This window comes from Mixophyes fleayi, chromosome 4, assembly GCF_038048845.1.
Source record: "Mixophyes fleayi isolate aMixFle1 chromosome 4, aMixFle1.hap1, whole genome shotgun sequence".
In the NCBI taxonomy this organism is placed as follows: domain Eukaryota; kingdom Metazoa; phylum Chordata; class Amphibia; order Anura; family Limnodynastidae; genus Mixophyes; species Mixophyes fleayi.
In genome coordinates, this window is record NC_134405.1 from 10,131,219 (window position 1) to 10,149,649 (window position 18,431).

The 18,431-nt window shown below is 48.6% G+C and overlaps 1 protein-coding gene across 3 annotated transcripts in view; it reads right to left on the reverse strand.

The window, feature by feature from the left end:
• Window positions 1–18,431, reverse strand: part of LOC142151031 (F-box only protein 24-like) — a 32,691-nt gene that overhangs the window by 3,015 nt on the left and 11,245 nt on the right. The window contains exons 1-2 of one of the 3 annotated variants that reach the window (XR_012691133.1): window positions 7,747–8,902; window positions 2,703–2,789 (exon numbers count right to left, since the gene is read on the reverse strand). Coding sequence is in view for 1 of the 3 variants with exons in the window: in XM_075206284.1 (XP_075062385.1) it covers window positions 2,703–2,789; window positions 5,798–5,848 (138 nt within the window). In the remaining 2 variants the exon portion in view is untranslated. Of the gene's footprint in view, window positions 1–2,702; window positions 2,790–5,797; window positions 7,150–7,746; window positions 8,903–18,431 lie in introns of those variants that run through there. The other 2 variants (XM_075206284.1, XR_012691132.1) reach the window with 2 other exon arrangements.

The following is an 18,431-nucleotide window of genomic DNA, read 5'->3' on the forward strand; positions in this document are numbered from 1 at the left end:
GGTTACTGACTGCTGGAGCAGGTTCCTGACTGGGAGGAAGAGGAGCTACTGACTGCTGGAGCAGGTTCCTGACTAGGAGGAGGAGGAGCTACTGACTGCTGGAGCAGGTGGCTGACTGGAAGGAGAAAGAGGAGCTACTGACTGCTGGAGCAGGTTCCTGACTGGGAGGAAGAGGAGCTACTGACTGCTGGAGCAGGTGGCTGACTGGAAGGAGAAAGAGGAGCTACTGACTGCTGGAGCAGGTTCCTGACTGGGAGGAAGAGGAGCTACTGACTGCTGGAGCAGGTGGCTGACTGGGAGGAGAAGGAGGAGCTACTGACTGCTGGAGCAGGTTCCTGACTGGGAGGAAGAGGAGCTACTGACTGCTGGAGCAGGTGGCTGACTGGAAGGAGGAGGAGCTACTGATTGCTGGAGCAGGTGGCTGACTGGGAGGAAGAAGAGGAGCTACTGATTGCTAAAGCAGGTGGCTGACTGGGAGGAAGAGGAGGAGCTACTGAATGCTGGAGCAGGTTTCTGACTGGAAGGAGGAGGAGTTACTGACTGCTGGAACAGGTTCCTGACTTGGAGGAGGAGGCGTTATTGACTGCTGGAGCAGGTGGCTGACTGGAAGGAGGAGGAGGAGCTACTGATTGCTGGAGCAGGTGGCTGACTGGGAGGAAGAAGAGGAGCTACTGATTGCTAAAGCAGGTGGCTGACTGGGAGGAAAAGGATGAGCTACTGATTGCTGGAGCAGGTGGCTGACTGGGAGGAAGAGGAGGAGCTACTGAATGCTGGAGCAGGTTTCTGACTGGAAGGAGGAGGAGTTACTGACTGCTGGAACAGGTTCCTGACTTGGAGGAGGAGGAGTTATTGACTGCTGGAGCAGGTTCCTGACTGGGAGGAGGAGTTAATGACTGCTGGAGCAGGTTCCTGACTGGGAGGAGGAGGAGTTACTGACTGCTGGAGCAGGTTCCTGACTGGGAGGAGGAAGAGTTACTGATTGCTGGAGCAGGTTCCTGACTGGAAGGAGGAGGAGTTATTGACTGCTGGAGCAGGTTCCTGACTGGAAGGAGGAGGAGTTATTGACTGCTGGAGCAGGTTCCTGACTGGGAGGAGGAGTTACTGACTGCTGGAGCAGGTTCCTGACTGGGAGGAGGAGGAGTTACTGACTGCTGGAGCAGGTTCCTGACTGGGGGGAGAAGGAGGAGCTACTGACAGCTGGAGCAGGTTCCTGACTGGAAGAAGTATGAGTTACTGACTACTGGAGCAGGTTCCTGACTGGGGGGAGGAGGAGGAGCTACTGACTGCTGGAGCAGGTTCCTGACTGGGAAGAGGAGTTACTGACTACTGGAGCAGGTTCCTGACTGGAAGGAGGAGGAGTTACTGACTGCTGGAGCAGCTTCCTGACTGGAAGGAGGAGGAGGAGCTACTGACTGCAGGAGCAGGTTCCTGACTGGAAGGAGGAGTAGGAGCTACTGACTGCTGGAGCAGGTTCCTGACTGGAAGGAGGAGGAGGAGCTACTGACTGCTGGAGCAGGTTCCTGACTGGGAGGAGGAAGAGTTACTGATTGTTGGAGCAGGTTCCTGACTGGGAGGAGTTACTGACTGCTGAAGCAGGTTCCTGACTGGGAGGAGGAGGAGGTACTGACTGCTGGAGCAGCTTCCTGACTGGAAGGAGGAGGAGGAGCTACTGACTGCTGGAGCAGGTTCCTGACTGGAAGGAGGAGGAGAAGCTACTGACTGCTGCAGCAGGTTCCTGACTGGAAGGAGGAGGAGGAGCTACTGACTGCTGGAGCAGGTTCCTGACTGGAAGGAGAAGTAGGAGCTACTGACTACTGGAGCAGGTTCCTGGGAGGAAGAAGGAGGAGCTACTGACTGCTGGAGCAGGTTCCTGACTGGAAGGAGAAGTAGGAGCTAATCATTGCTGGAGCAATAGGTTGATAGAGAGTAATTTAAACTGCAAAATTCCACGTCTTCTAAACATAAAACATCAATAATATTGGCTTAGCATTCATTTCACTTTTATTAAACACAAACATATATATATAAAACAAAAATGACATTAGATAATTGATTATAGCAGACACCACAGAGTCCTTCATAACCTCATCTTTGCTGAGATGGACATTACCTACATGAACACAAAACCAACCATAAAATCTTTATACCATAAAATATATTCAATGTAAATCATACAATTATATATTATAGGTAATGTAAAAACAAATTGCATTTTACAATTGTACAACCTGACTGTTAATTGAACACTTCAGATAAATCCTTTTGATCGGTTTACTATAGAATTGCAAATATTTGCACAACGTTCTCCATCTATATAGGAAATCCAATATAGTTCTTAATAGCAGGAGAGATAGTATGCAGTCATATTACCCTTTAATAATAGTGTCCTCCAAAATATACCAGTCAATGAGCCAAGAAACCCATTTGCCCCAGTAGAGCTTACAATCCAAATTCCCTACCACACAGACGTGGTTTCATTTTTTGCAGGCACAGGTGAACAGATAGGGTCCCAAGACAACAGCGCTGTGAGTCAGCAATGCTAACCACTGCGCCAATGTGCTAAATATACACAGTCTAATAATCTGATTGGCTAAATGCAATTCTATTCCCGCCCACTTCAAAATTGGACGTGCAGGAGATGAAGACTGGTGAACATAACTGCGCCCTGATCCTAGTCCATCACACTCTGTCCCTGTACTCACCAAGAGATGCTCCTCAGTGAATGAAGGCTGCGCCTGCTGCTTTCTGCTCGTGGATCTTGTAATGGTGGCAGATATTGTGTCTGTGCTCTGTTAGTGGAGAGACGGATCAGTTTCTGCCACAACATAATGATGAAACTTACATTTGGAAAGCAGAGAAACCTGGACTATACGTGACATGACGCGTTTTACAGAGAACACCGGACAATGACAATGACAGTGCCCGGCCAGTTGTTTTAGCGAGATGCAACAAATTTCTACTTCTCATTCCTATAAAGCTCCTTAGTTATAGAGAATTCACCCTGGTCCCTTTCTCGGTAATACCTATCCGTGACCTTGACTTTCCCTATTTCCTGCCATTATTTCACTTTATTTCAGGGTCACCCTAAAGACCATTTTTTACACTACCTAAATGCACAACTGGCATTTCAAAAGCACAATGTACAGGTGACAACCCAACTATATCTGAAGAGCTACTGGGCATGGAATCCTGCGTTCAGTATTATGCGCACATATATAGGCTTTGTGTCTGCCTGAATTCAGCACGACATGGATCTCAGATGCGTGTGCTTTTGAAATCGGGGGTAGGTCTGCTGTGCTCTACTACACCGGAAGCTGCAGGATGCATCCAATAACTATGTGGATTATAATTTCACAAGAAAAAGCACAAGAAAAAAACAAATCTTGCATTATTCTGGCAATATTAATAAAGGCAATAATGTTAAAAGAGTGGAAAAAAAAATGCATTCACTCCCTGAAATCGTAGGATACAGTAGGTGTCCTTTGCACTCGTAGGCGCAGTGATTTTGCATGCAATCTGCTCAAAATCGGCAGATACGTTCCTTGATGAATCAGTCCCACTATGTTTAAAAGACTAAACACAGGACGCAGCTAATTGGAGGCGGGCATTATTTGGATACACATAACAATTAAAGCGAATAAACAAATGTTTGATGTAGTCACACTTAAAAGTGTAATTCTGAGACTACATGTAAAATACAACCACTCATACATATGTAAGTGAGGAATAGTTATCTTATAATGGCAATAAGTCAATTCAGAAAAAGTGAGATATTATAAATACGATGATTACCGTGACTTAGCCGCATCCAGTTATAACAATGATAATTCAGCACATCATTCCTGTTTGGTATCTATACACTTATAATGGACACATCACTCCATAACACTTGGTATATGTACACTATTAATAGATGAAATCACTATGTTGTACTTGTGATCTGGAAACTGATAATTATATCCTATTATCTAGTATCTAGACATTAATAATAGATAAGTGACTCTGTGGCATATGGACACATCTGGAGCTCGCGGAGAGGTGAACCTACGTCAATTTTCCGCTTTATTTTAGAGGACACGCTCAGTAAAACTATGCGGATTGTAGAGTTTCACCGGCGGCTCCTATGCCTGAGGAGGTGGATCTGAGGAGTGCAAGTGCAACTGAAGGGTGTAAGGGGTGAAAGGGTAACACACCCCCTGGAGGTGCTGCCTAGACGGAGTAGACCGCATCTCCAAATACGCCTGTTTCCAGGTCTATTTCTCGAGGTGCTCGACCCCCTGGTGCACAGATCAATGCTATGATAGCGATCATCCATCAGATTTGGAATCTAGACACTAATAATGGATAGGTCAGATGATAACTGCTGGATACATCAATCCATAACATTTGTTATCTAGATGCTGATAATGGATATTCAAACTTACAATTGGAATCTAACTACTGACAATGGACATAATACAATATAACGTCTGGTATCTAAACACTTGGGGCCTGATTCATTAAGGAAAGGAAAGCAAAAAAATGAGTAACTTTTCACCTTGGCAAAACCATGTTGGATTGGAGGGGGAGGTACATTTAAAATGTGATGGCAGATTTATAGTTGGGATAGGGCATGTCATAGATCAACTTTAGATTTCAGTGTAAAAATAAAGCCATCAACTATTTGTTTGCTACATGAAAAAAACAGATAGTATTTAATTTATGTGCACAATAAAAAAAAACGAATTTGTAACATAGTAACATAGTTGATGAGGTTGAAAAAAGACACCAGTCCATCAAGTTCAACCTATTTTGGATCTCCTGCGATCCTGCACTTATATTTGAAATTGATCCAGAGTAAGCAACCGCCCATCTGTTTCAATTGTAAAAAAATCCCGCCAGACCCAATATTGCAGTCCTATTTTTTCCCTATATCCACTACTATCCTTCATTTTAATTAACGGTCGTATCCCTGGATACACTTTTCCACAAAAAATTTGTCTAACCCTTTCTTAAACATATCTATTGAATCTGCCATCACAACCTTCCCTGGAAGCGAATTCCATATCTTAACTGCCCTTACTGTAAAGAACCCCTTCCTATGCTGGTTGTGAAATTTCCTCTCCTCTAACCTTAGGGGATGACCACGTGTCCTATGTATAGTCCTTGGGGTAAAAAGTTCCCATGAAAGTTCTCTGTATTGACCCTTAATGCATTTGTACATAGTAATCATATCTCCCCTTAGACGCCTCTTTTCTAAAGTAAACAACTGGCTAACCTTTCCTCATAACTTAATGACTCCATACACTTTATCAATTTTGTCGCCTTTCTCTGAACCCATTCAAGTTCCAAAATATCTTTTTTATAGAGTGGTGCCCAGAACTGTACTGCATATTCAAGATGAGGTCTTACCAACGATTTATACAGTGGCAAAATTACACTGTCTTCCCTTGTATCTATGCCCCTTTCTATGCACCCCTTGCATTGTAACATGGTTTTGTCCAGGAGAAAACGTACTCATTGTTTTACCTTACTTTCCTTAATAAATCAGGCCCATAATACCCAAGGTCTAGATCCTGACAATAAATACAAACCTTTGACACATCATGTTCAGACATTTAGGATGTTGACAATAATTATGGATATATCGTTCCATAACATGTGGGCTGTGGGAACAGACCATACACATCATCCTGTAACATGTGGGATTTATACACTACAAGTGCACAAATGACTCCATAATATTCACATCTGAACAGAGATAGTGGACACATTAATACTATATTATACATCTAAAAATAGATGGTTTATAACTCACGCTCAGCAGCTTGTATTCTGATTGGCTACTGGTGTGCTTCCTCTTTCCCATCCTAGATTTTCTATAATAAATACTGTTCTGCCAGGCTGGGGTAGCGAGTAAGAGATCCTGACATTCCTTTCCAGGGCTTTGAGCACGTCCCGCTATCCATACACTGAGGTCCTAATCACGGAACACGGCAGCATTGTGACATCACACACCATTGTGACCAACCCAAGATGAGAGTTCTCAGAGGATTGTGTGTCCGGCTTCCACACATCACTCTGATTCGGTGCTATTGGTGCTCACCTAGGCCTGTGAAAAGGTCATTAGGTCTGCGTGTAGGGGGACAGAATTTAAGGGGCGTATGGCAGTGGGAAACACGGACCTCGTAGGACCTCGCGAGTGAGGATATTTAGTTACTAGATGAAATCAGTGGGCCAACAGTTACAATGGACATAAAATGGATGGAGAGAGGTACAATGGAAAGATCAGGGTCTACTTATCAGTGGGTAAACTGTGTGTGATTGAGGTGCATATAATCTGAAGTGTAAATCCTGGTCTGGAACAGTATATTATTCCATTAAAGGAGATACAATCATTTATTAAAGTATTTACCTAACCAATATCAATACAGAAAGTGTCTGTGTGTATGGGAGGGGTATCTGACAACCAGGGAGATTGGGAAAAACAAAATAATGCAGTTATTTAATAATACTATATCTGAGCAATGTCTTGTTAGAAACAATATCATTGATATCCCCTTTACATACCTCGGAACATTTAAAAGTGCAAAATTTGAGAACAAATAATCCTCACGTACCTACTCCACGGATACCCCACCCTGATTCACCCAGCCATGTCCACATATGTTCAAGACCTGCTTACTTCTAATTAACCCTCACCCATCTTGGGGTCTGCATAGCTAGACATTCTCAGTAAAATCTGGACCATTGGAAAGTATGCCAATAGGTGGGCTAATCTTAAAACAGGATCATTGTGTAATCTGGTTACAGACGTGGTTGGCCCCAGATCCTCTGCACTTGACTTGGGTACTGCCTACGGGATATAGACAGGAGTCGGTTAGCAAGAGCAGGAAAGGCTGCTATAGAGGATGGGCAGACGAGTCGGAGCGGTATGTATAGAGAATGGACTAGAGGTGGGGACGGAGGAGTGAGCTGAAGAGGTTGAGGTGGAGATAGAAGGGGATAGAGATGGTCAATTCTGTGGATTGAAGATTATGTAATGTATGTAGAAGAGGAGAGCTGTGTGCAAAGGGGGTTCTATATGCATGGACTGCTATTTATTAGTGGATACCATATATAAAAAAAATTAGGGTTTACTTGGCTCCTAAATTTTTTCGAGTGGCTCCTAAATTTTTTCGAGTGGCTCCTAAATTTGCTGGGTGCCTTCTAGACTCTAAAATCTTTGTTGAACTCTGGTTTATGATATATATATATATATATATATATATATATATATATATATATATATATATGAAAGGGAAACGAGACAGAACTAACTGACTTCTATATAAAGGTCAATTTCTAATAAAAGTTAAATTTGACCACAACTTGCCGTTCTAGCCTGCAGTCCCGTAAGCTCTGATCCTGACTGCACCAGGGATTTTCTCATTAAAACTCATCACTGGACACAGTCACTGTATCTCATTATTTTTCAAATCAAATGACTGCCTGGATAAATGATATATTTATGACATAAAGGTATTACTAAGCTGTGATTTTATTTGTATTTCTGTAAGCCAACCACAGACAGATCAGAGATAAGAGGTAAAGGACTCTTTAGAAGGAGGACCAGATGAAACTCTTGACCATATTCTTTCATGACTTTGGCTTTTGGCTCAGAAAGAAGATATACCGTTCTGTTATAAGCAGTCTACTGGGGGAAGCACAATGTCACCCTCGAGGACAGTAAATGTCACTTGAACAGTACCAAACGAAAAGTCATACCTTGGACAATGGGTTACATCAGCTTTCCTCCAGTCATTAATAACATTGTGAATTGAACACCATGGTGGAATGCTTGGAAGATGGATTGGTGCATAATGCACAATGTAATGAAAACTACTGTCAGAATCGCATAATCGCAAAAAAATAGGCCTTGGAAACGTTTTGCTTCATCTAGAGCCAAATGTGGAGAGGGTTAGGTAGTGACCTAGATGGAAGCACTAACAGAGAAGCACAGCTAGCATAGTATTGGAGAACATTAGTAGCCTGCAGAGGTGATACCACCTCCGTCTGCAAAATAGATTGTCTTTTTGTGATGCAAGTTCTGTGAAAAAGTTTCTAATACTCATTATGTGACTTGTTGCTCCTGAATCTATGCCCCAATTCTGGTACAGACGACCTTCTGTCGCACTCCACTGATTTGTACATGCGTCAGTGAGTGTGGTTCTAGCTCTCTGCTTGGACCCTTTTGGAAGTTTTTTCTGTTATTCCACTTTCCATATGGAGCAATCTTTCTTTAAGTGTCCATGTACCTTTCCTCTAAAACACGCTCGTTTCCTTATTGTGTGACTTGATATTTGTGGCTTTAATGGCCTTCGCGGTGCCATGTTCCAAGTTGTCGTGTATAAGTTTCTTTCTGCGCTGGTGCTCATCTAGAAGCCTGGTTTTCACAAAGTCTAGCGTTAGTTCTACTTCAGGCCTTGTTACCAGGGCCTTAATCAGTGCACTGTATGTATCGGGTAAACTGTTCAGAAGTATGGCTACCACGTAGCTATGCTTTATATCCTCGCTGGTTGACCGTAGTTGTGCTAACGTCACTATCATCCCATTTATAGACTTTCCTTTCCAAGTCTCATCTGGTATTCTCTCATCCACACGCATTACATCCTCCCATTCCCGGTTACAGGACTTTTTTCGGGCTGCACCCACTCTATGGAATTCTCTCCCTCGCACAATAAAACTCTCCTCTGGTCTACAAATTGTCACGGGCACTAGGAGTTTATACCCGAGTTTCACCTGATGTTATAACTGACAGAGGGGCGGTGTTGACCACGGACCTCAGGGCAGTTAGGTGAATGATTGGAATGATGATAACAGCAGGAAAGTAGAGAATGTCTTATGAAGTCAATGACTTGCAGCTGTTGATGGTGGAAGGTCAGCGACTTGGAACCGTAGAGAAGCGATATAGCTTCAGACGAGATGAGAGGACGTGAGTAGGTGAAGGTAGCTCGTGGAGGAGTCAGTGGTCTGCGTACAGCAAGTTGTACCACTGTAGTGATGAGGAGGTTGTCCTGGTGCAGGTAGGTAGTAGGGTAGTCGGTGGTCTGCGTATAGCAAGTTGTACCACCGCTGTGATGAGGAATGTCCAGGTGTAGGTAGGTAGCAGGGAAGTCAGTGGTCTGCGTGTAGCAAGTTGTACCACTGCTGTGAGGAGGAATGAGGACTTGTCCAGGTGCAGGAGAGTGGTGTGGAAACGGCAAACTGTAGCTGTGTGGAAACAGCGCGAGTAGAAAGGAGTTTTGTACAACACAAGTGGGTAAGTACAATGAATAGTCTGTCAATATAGTAGCTGGCTCTGCAGCGTGGAGAAGCGGGTCAGCGCGGATATGCCAGTAACAGCAAAGTCAATATGATGAGAGCATTCCGCAGCTGAGTGAGAAACTTGTCCGGGTAAACAGGCAATGTAGCATAGACAGTCTATCTTAGGTAACTGTACCTTAGTGCAGTAGTGACGTATAGTTCAATAGGTATGCAAGTAAACAATAATAGTCAATAGTGGTTATGCATACCAAGTAGAGCAGGAATCAGCTGGGAAGCTGAAGAAGCGATCAGCTGAGTAGACACGCTGTAGCGGGTATGGGAACCGCCGTTGAGTAGAGCAGGGAACAGCTTGGAAACTGTAGACGATCAGCTGAGTAGACACGCTGTAGCGGGTATGGGAACCGCCATTGAGTAGAGCAGGAAGCAGCTTGGAAACTGCAGACGATCAGCTGAGTAGTAATGCTGTAGCGGGTATGGGAACCGCTGATGAGTAGAGCAGGAAGCAGCTTGGAAACTGCAGACGATCAGCTGAGTAGACACGCTGTAGCGGGTATGGGAACCGCTGATGAGTAGAGCTGGAAGCAGCTTGGAAACTGCAGACACGAGTAGAGCTGGAAGCAGCTTGGAAACTGCAGACACGAGTAGAGCTGGAAGCAGCTTGGAAACTGCAGACACGAGTAGAGCTGGAAGCAGCTTGGAAACTGCAGACACCTATAGAGAATCACTGGGAATGAGACTCCAAGATCAGGCCACTACCTAAGGCTGCAGGTGCCTTAAGTAGGGAGGGGTGATTGATCCATCAATCACATTAGTGGTCAGGTGTAGTTGTTAAAGGGACCTGCGCATGCCTAGTGTGACAGGATGGCGGACGGCCGCGGTTCCACACAGGTGTAAGCGGGAAAGATGGAGAACCACGTACCAGAGTGGAGGCACTTACACTCCGGTGAGTGACACAAACTTTCAAATGTTCTCTGAAAACACACATCTTCAGACAAGCTTATAATATTCCTCAAGCACCCTGTTAACCTCACTACCTTACCCTATTACCACACGTTACACAATTTCACACAAGACAACTTCCCCCTGACCAACATTGTTGTGTGACAGGATCATTTAGCTTATGAGTCACTTTTACCTTTGCAGTCTGGCTGGGCCGAAATGCAAAATGTAGACTTAGCTTTAGTCTCATGTGTCAAACTCCCATTGTCCCATAGACTGTAAGCTTGTGAGCAGCCTTCTCACCTCTTTGTCTGTTTTACCCAGTTTGTTTATTAGTTTACTATGTTTGTCCCCAATTGTAAAGCGCTACGGAATATGTTGGCGCTATATAAATAAATGATGATGATGGTATAGCTTCTTCTGCATGTATAGACTAAGGGCTAGATTTACTAAACTGCGGGTTTGAAAAAGTGGAGATGTTGCCTATAGCAACCAATCAGATTCTAGTTATCATTTATTTAGTGCATTCTACAAAATGATAGCTAGAATCTCACGCCAAAAGCACCATCATGGCTCACGCCCACTTTTCAAATAAAGAGAAGCAGGATCCCAGAGGTATGGCTTACACTCACAGGACTCCAGAGGTATGGCTTACACTCACAGGACTCCAGAGGTATGGCTTACACTCACAGGATCCCAGAGGTATGGCTTACACTCACAGGATCCCAGAGGTATGGCTCACACTCACAGGATCCCAGAGGTATGGCTTACACTCACAGGATCCCAGAGGTATGGCTCACACTCACAGGATCCCAGAGGTATGGCTTACACTCACAGGATCCCAGAGGTATGGCTTACACTCACAGGATCCCAGAGGTATGGCTTACACTCACAGGATCCCAGAGGTATGGCTTACACTCACAGGATCCCAGAGGTATGGCTTACACTCACAGGATCCCAGAGGTATGGCTTACACTCACAGGATCCCAGAGGTATGGCTTACACTCACAGGATCCCAGAGGTATGGCTTACACTCACAGGATCCCAGAGGTATGGCTTACACTCACAGGATCCCAGAGGTATGGCTTACACTCACAGGATCCCAGAGGTATGGCTTACACTCACAGGATCCCAGAGGTATGGCTTACACTCACAGGACTCCAGAGGTATGGCTTACACTCACAGGACTCCAGAGGTATGGCTTACACTCACAGGATCCCAGAGGTATGGCTTACACTCACAGGATCCCAGAGGTATGGCTCACACTCACAGGATCCCAGAGGTATGGCTTACACTCACAGGATCCCAGAGGTATGGCTCACACTCACAGGATCCCAGAGGTATGGCTCACACTCACAGGATCCCAGAGGTATGGCTCACACTCACAGGATCCCAGAGGTATGGCTTACACTCACAGGATCCCAGAGGTATGGCTTACACTCACAGGATCCCAGAGGTATGGCTTACACTCACAGGATCCCAGAGGTATGGCTTACACTCACAGGATCCCAGAGGTATGGCTTACACTCACAGGATCCCAGAGGTATGGCTTACACTCACAGGACTCCAGAGGTATGGCTTACACTCACAGGATCCCAGAGGTATGGCTTACACTCACAGGATCCCAGAGTTATGGCTTACACTCACAGGATCCCAGAGGTATGGCTTACACTCACAGGATCCCAGAGGTATGGCTTACACTCACAGGATCCCAGAGGTATGGCTTACACTCACAGGATCCCAGAGGTATGGCTTACACTCACAGGATCCCAGAGGTATGGCTTACACTCACAGGACTCCAGAGGTATGGCTTACACTCACAGGATCCCAGAGGTATGGCTTACACTCACAGGATCCCAGAGTTATGGCTTACACTCACAGGATCCCAGAGGTATGGCTTACACTCACAGGATCCCAGAGGTATGGCTTACACTCACAGGATCCCAGAGGTATGGCTTACACTCACAGGATCCCAGAGGTATGGCTTACACTCACAGGATCCCAGAGGTATGGCTTACACTCACAGGATTCCAGGAGGTATGGCTTACACTTTGGAATCCAGTGAGTGTAAGCCATACCTCCATAATACTGTAAGTGTAAGCCATTTCAGAGTCCTGTAAGTGTAAGCCATACTTCCGGAGTCCTATGAGTGTAAGCCATACTTCCGGAGTCCTGGGAGTGAAAGCCATACCTTCGGAATCCTGAAAGGGTGGTTTCCCTCACAGGACTTACACTCACAGGATTCCAAATGTATGGCTCACACTCACAGGATTCAGAGGTATTGCTTACACTCACAGGACTCCGGAGGTACGGCTTACACTCACAAGACTCCGGAGGTACGGCTTACACTCACAGGATTCCGGAGATACGGCTTAAACTCACAGGACTCCGGAGGTACGGCTTACACTCACAGGACTCCGGAGGTACGGCTTACACTCACAGGACTCCGGAGGTACGGCTTACACTCACAGGACTCTGGAGGTATGGCTTACACTCACAGGACTCCGGAGGTACGGCTCACACTCACAGGACTCCAGAGGTACGGCTCACACTCACAGGACTCCGGAGGTATGGCTCACACTCACAGGACTCCGGAGGTACGGCTTACACTCACAGGATCCCAGAGGTATGGCTTACACTCACAGGACTCCAGAGGTATGGCTTACACTCACAGGACTCCAGAGGTATGGCTTACACTCACAGGACTCCGGAGGTACAGCTTACACTCACAGGATTCCGGAGGTGTTGTCCACACTCACAGGACACCGGAGGTATTGCTCACACTCACAGGACTCCGGAGGTACGGCTTACACTCACAGGACTCTGGAGGTGTTGTCCACACTCACAGGATTCCGGAGGTATGGCTCACACTCACAGGACTCCGGAGATACGGCTTACACTCACAGGACTCCGGAGATATGGCTTACACTCACAGGACTCCAGAGGTATGACTTACACTCACAGGACTCCGGAGGTATGGCTCACGCTCACAGGACTCCGGAGGTATGGCTCACGCTCACAGGACTCCGGAGGTATGGCTCACGCTCACAGGACTCCGGAGGTATGGCTCCCGCTCACAGGACTCCGGAGGTATGGCTCCCGCTCACAGGACTCCAGAGGTACGGCTCACACTCACAGGACTCCGGAGGTACGGCTTACACTCACAGGATCCCGGAGGTGTTGTCCACACTCACAGGACTCCGGAGTATTGCTCACACTCACAGGACTCCGGAGGTACGGCTCACACTCACAGGACTCCGGAGGTACGACTCACACTCACAGGACTCCGGAGGTATGGCTTACACTCACAGGACTCCAGAGGTACGGCTTACACTCACAGGACTCCAGAGGTACGGCTTACACTCACAGGACTCCGGAGGTACGGCTTACACTCACAGGACTCCAGAGGTACGGCTTACACTCACAGGACTCCAGAGGTACAGCTTACACTCACAGGACTCCGGAGGTACGGCTTACACACACAGGACTCTGCAGGTACGGCTTACACTCACAGGATCCCGGAGGTGTTGTCCACACTCACAGGACACCGGAGGTATGGCTTACACTCACAGGACTCCAGAGGTACGGCTTACACTCACAGGACTCCAGAGGTACGGCTTACACTCACAGGACTCCAGAGGTACGGCTTACACTCACAGGACTCCAGAGGTACGGCTTACACACACAGGACTCTGGAGGTACGGCTTACACTCACAGGATCCCGGAGGTGTTGTCCACACTCACAGGACACCGGAGGTATTGCTCACACTCACAGGACTCCGGAGGTACGGCTTACACTCACAGGACTCTGGAGGTGTTGTCCACACTCACAGGATTCCGGAGGTATGGCTCACACTCACAGGATTTCAGAGGTATGGCTCACACTCACAGGACTCCGGAGATACGGCTTACACTCACAGGACTCCAGAGCTACGGCTTACACTCACAGGACTCCGGAGGTACGGCTTACACTCACAGGACTCCAGAGGTACGGCTTACACTCACAGGACTCCAGAGGTACGGCTTACACTCACAGGACTCCAGAGGTACGGCTTACACACACAGGACTCTGGAGGTACGGCTTACACTCACAGGATCCCGGAGGTGTTGTCCACACTCACAGGACACCGGAGGTATGGCTTACACTCACAGGACTCCAGAGGTACGGCTTACACTCACAGGACTCGAGGTACGGCTTACACTCACAGGACTCCAGAGGTACGGCTTACACACACAGGACTCCAGAGGTACGGCTTACACTCACAGGATCCCGGAGGTGTTGTCCACACTCACAGGACACCGGAGGTATTGCTCACACTCACAGGATCCCGGAGGTGTTGTCCACACTCACAGGACTCCGGAGTATTGCTCACACTCACAGGACTCCGGAGGTACGGCTCACACTCACAGGACTCCGGAGGTACGGCTCACACTCACAGGACTCCGGAGGTATGGCTTACACTCACAGGACTCCAGAGGTACGGCTTACACTCACAGGACTCCAGAGGTACGGCTTACACTCACAGGACTCCGGAGGTACGGCTTACACTCACAGGACTCCAGAGGTACGGCTTACACTCACAGGACTCCAGAGGTACGGCTTACACTCACAGGACTCCGGAGGTACGGCTTACACACACAGGACTCTGCAGGTACGGCTTACACTCACAGGATCCCGGAGGTGTTGTCCACACTCACAGGACACCGGAGGTATGGCTTACACTCACAGGACTCCAGAGGTACGGCTTACACTCACAGGACTCCAGAGGTACGGCTTACACTCACAGGACTCCAGAGGTACGGCTTACACTCACAGGACTCCAGAGGTACGGCTTACACACACAGGACTCTGGAGGTACGGCTTACACTCACAGGATCCCGGAGGTGTTGTCCACACTCACAGGACACCGGAGGTATTGCTCACACTCACAGGACTCCGGAGGTACGGCTTACACTCACAGGACTCTGGAGGTGTTGTCCACACTCACAGGATTCCGGAGGTATGGCTCACACTCACAGGATTTCAGAGGTATGGCTCACACTCACAGGACTCCGGAGATACGGCTTACACTCACAGGACTCCAGAGGTACGGCTTACACTCACAGGACTCCGGAGGTACGGCTTACACTCACAGGACTCCAGAGGTACGGCTTACACTCACAGGACTCCAGAGGTACGGCTTACACTCACAGGACTCCAGAGGTACGGCTTACACACACAGGACTCTGGAGGTAGGGCTTACACTCACAGGATCCCGGAGGTGTTGTCCACACTCACAGGACACCGGAGGTATGGCTTACACTCACAGGACTCCAGAGGTACGGCTTACACTCACAGGACTCGAGGTACGGCTTACACTCACAGGACTCCAGAGGTACGGCTTACACACACAGGACTCCAGAGGTACGGCTTACACTCACAGGATCCCGGAGGTGTTGTCCACACTCACAGGACACCGGAGGTATTGCTCACACTCACAGGACTCCGGAGGTACGGCTTACACTCACAGGACTCTGGAGGTGTTGTCCACACTCACAGGATTCCGGAGGTATGGCTCACACTCACAGGATTTCAGAGGTATGGCTCACACTCACAGGACTCCGGAGATACGGCTTACACTCACAGGACTCCAGAGGTATGGCTTACACTCACAGGACTCCAGAGGCATGACTTACACTCACAGGACTCCGGAGGTATGGCTCACGCTCACAGGACTCCGGAGGTATGGCTCACACTCACAGGACTCCGGAGGTATGGCTCACGCTCACAGGACTCTGGAGGTACGGCTTACACTCACAGGATCCCGGAGGTGTTGTCCACACTCACAGGACACCGGAGGTATTGCTCACACTCACAGGACTCCGGAGGTACGGCTTACACTCACAGGACTCTGGAGGTGTTGTCCACACTCACAGGATTCCGGAGGTATGGCTCACACTCACAGGATTTCAGAGGTATGGCTCACACTCACAGGACTCCGGAGATACGGCTTACACTCACAGGACTCCAGAGGTATGGCTTACACTCACAGGACTCCGGAGGTACGGCTTACACTCACAGGACTCCAGAGGTACGGCTTACACTCACAGGACTCCAGAGGTACGGCTTACACTCACAGGACTCCAGAGGTACGGCTTACACACACAGGACTCTGGAGGTACGGCTTACACTCACAGGATCCCGGAGGTGTTGTCCACACTCACAGGACACCGGAGGTATGGCTTACACTCACAGGACTCCAGAGGTACGGCTTACACTCACAGGACTCGAGGTACGGCTTACACTCACAGGACTCCAGAGGTACGGCTTACACACACAGGACTCTGGAGGTACGGCTTACACTCACAGGATCCCAGAGGTGTTGTCCACACTCACAGGACACCGGAGGTATTGCTCACACTCACAGGACTCCGGAGGTACGGCTTACACTCACAGGACTCTGGAGGTATGGCTTACACTCACAGGACTCCGGAGGTACGGCTTACACTCACAGGACTCCAGAGGTACGGCTTACACTCACAGGACTCCAGAGGTACGGCTTACACTCACAGGACTCCAGAGGTACGGCTTACACACACAGGACTCTGGAGGTACGGCTTACACTCACAGGATCCCGGAGGTGTTGTCCACACTCACAGGACACCGGAGGTATGGCTTACACTCACAGGACTCCAGAGGTACGGCTTACACTCACAGGACTCGAGGTACGGCTTACACTCACAGGACTCCAGAGGTACGGCTTACACACACAGGACTCTGGAGGTACGGCTTACACTCACAGGATCCCGGAGGTGTTGTCCACACTCACAGGACACCGGAGGTATTGCTCACACTCACAGGACTCCGGAGGTACGGCTTACACTCACAGGACTCTGGAGGTGTTGTCCACACTCACAGGATTCCGGAGGTATGGCTCACACTCACAGGATTTCAGAGGTATGGCTCACACTCACAGGACTCCGGAGATACGGCTTACACTCACAGGACTCCAGAGGTACGGCTTACACTCACAGGACTCCGGAGGTACGGCTTACACTCACAGGACTCCAGAGGTACGGCTTACACTCACAGGACTCCAGAGGTACGGCTTACACTCACAGGACTCCAGAGGTACGGCTTACACACACAGGACTCTGGAGGTACGGCTTACACTCACAGGATCCCGGAGGTGTTGTCCACACTCACAGGACACCGGAGGTATGGCTTACACTCACAGGACTCCAGAGGTACGGCTTACACTCACAGGACTCGAGGTACGGCTTACACTCACAGGACTCCAGAGGTACGGCTTACACACACAGGACTCCAGAGGTACGGCTTACACTCACAGGATCCCGGAGGTGTTGTCCACACTCACAGGACACCGGAGGTATTGCTCACACTCACAGGATCCCGGAGGTGTTGTCCACACTCACAGGACTCCGGAGTATTGCTCACACTCACAGGACTCCGGAGGTACGGCTCACACTCACAGGACTCCGGAGGTACGGCTCACACTCACAGGACTCCAGAGGTACGGCTTACACTCACAGGACTCCAGAGGTACGGCTTACACACACAGGACTCTGGAGGTACGGCTTACACTCACAGGATCCCGGAGGTGTTGTCCACACTCACAGGACACCGGAGGTATGGCTTACACTCACAGGACTCCAGAGGTACGGCTTACACTCACAGGACTCGAGGTACGGCTTACACTCACAGGACTCCAGAGGTACGGCTTACACACACAGGACTCCAGAGGTACGGCTTACACTCACAGGATCCCGGAGGTGTTGTCCACACTCACAGGACACCGGAGGTATTGCTCACACTCACAGGATCCCGGAGGTGTTGTCCACACTCACAGGACTCCGGAGTATTGCTCACACTCACAGGACTCCGGAGGTACGGCTCACACTCACAGGACTCCGGAGGTACGGCTCACACTCACAGGACTCCGGAGGTATGGCTTACACTCACAGGACTCCAGAGGTACGGCTTACACTCACAGGACTCCAGAGGTACGGCTTACACTCACAGGACTCCGGAGGTATGGCTTACACTCACAGGACTCCAGAGGTACGGCTTACACTCACAGGACTCCAGAGGTACAGCTTACACTCACAGGACTCCGGAGGTACGGCTTACACACACAGGACTCTGCAGGTACGGCTTACACTCACAGGATCCCGGAGGTGTTGTCCACACTCACAGGACACCGGAG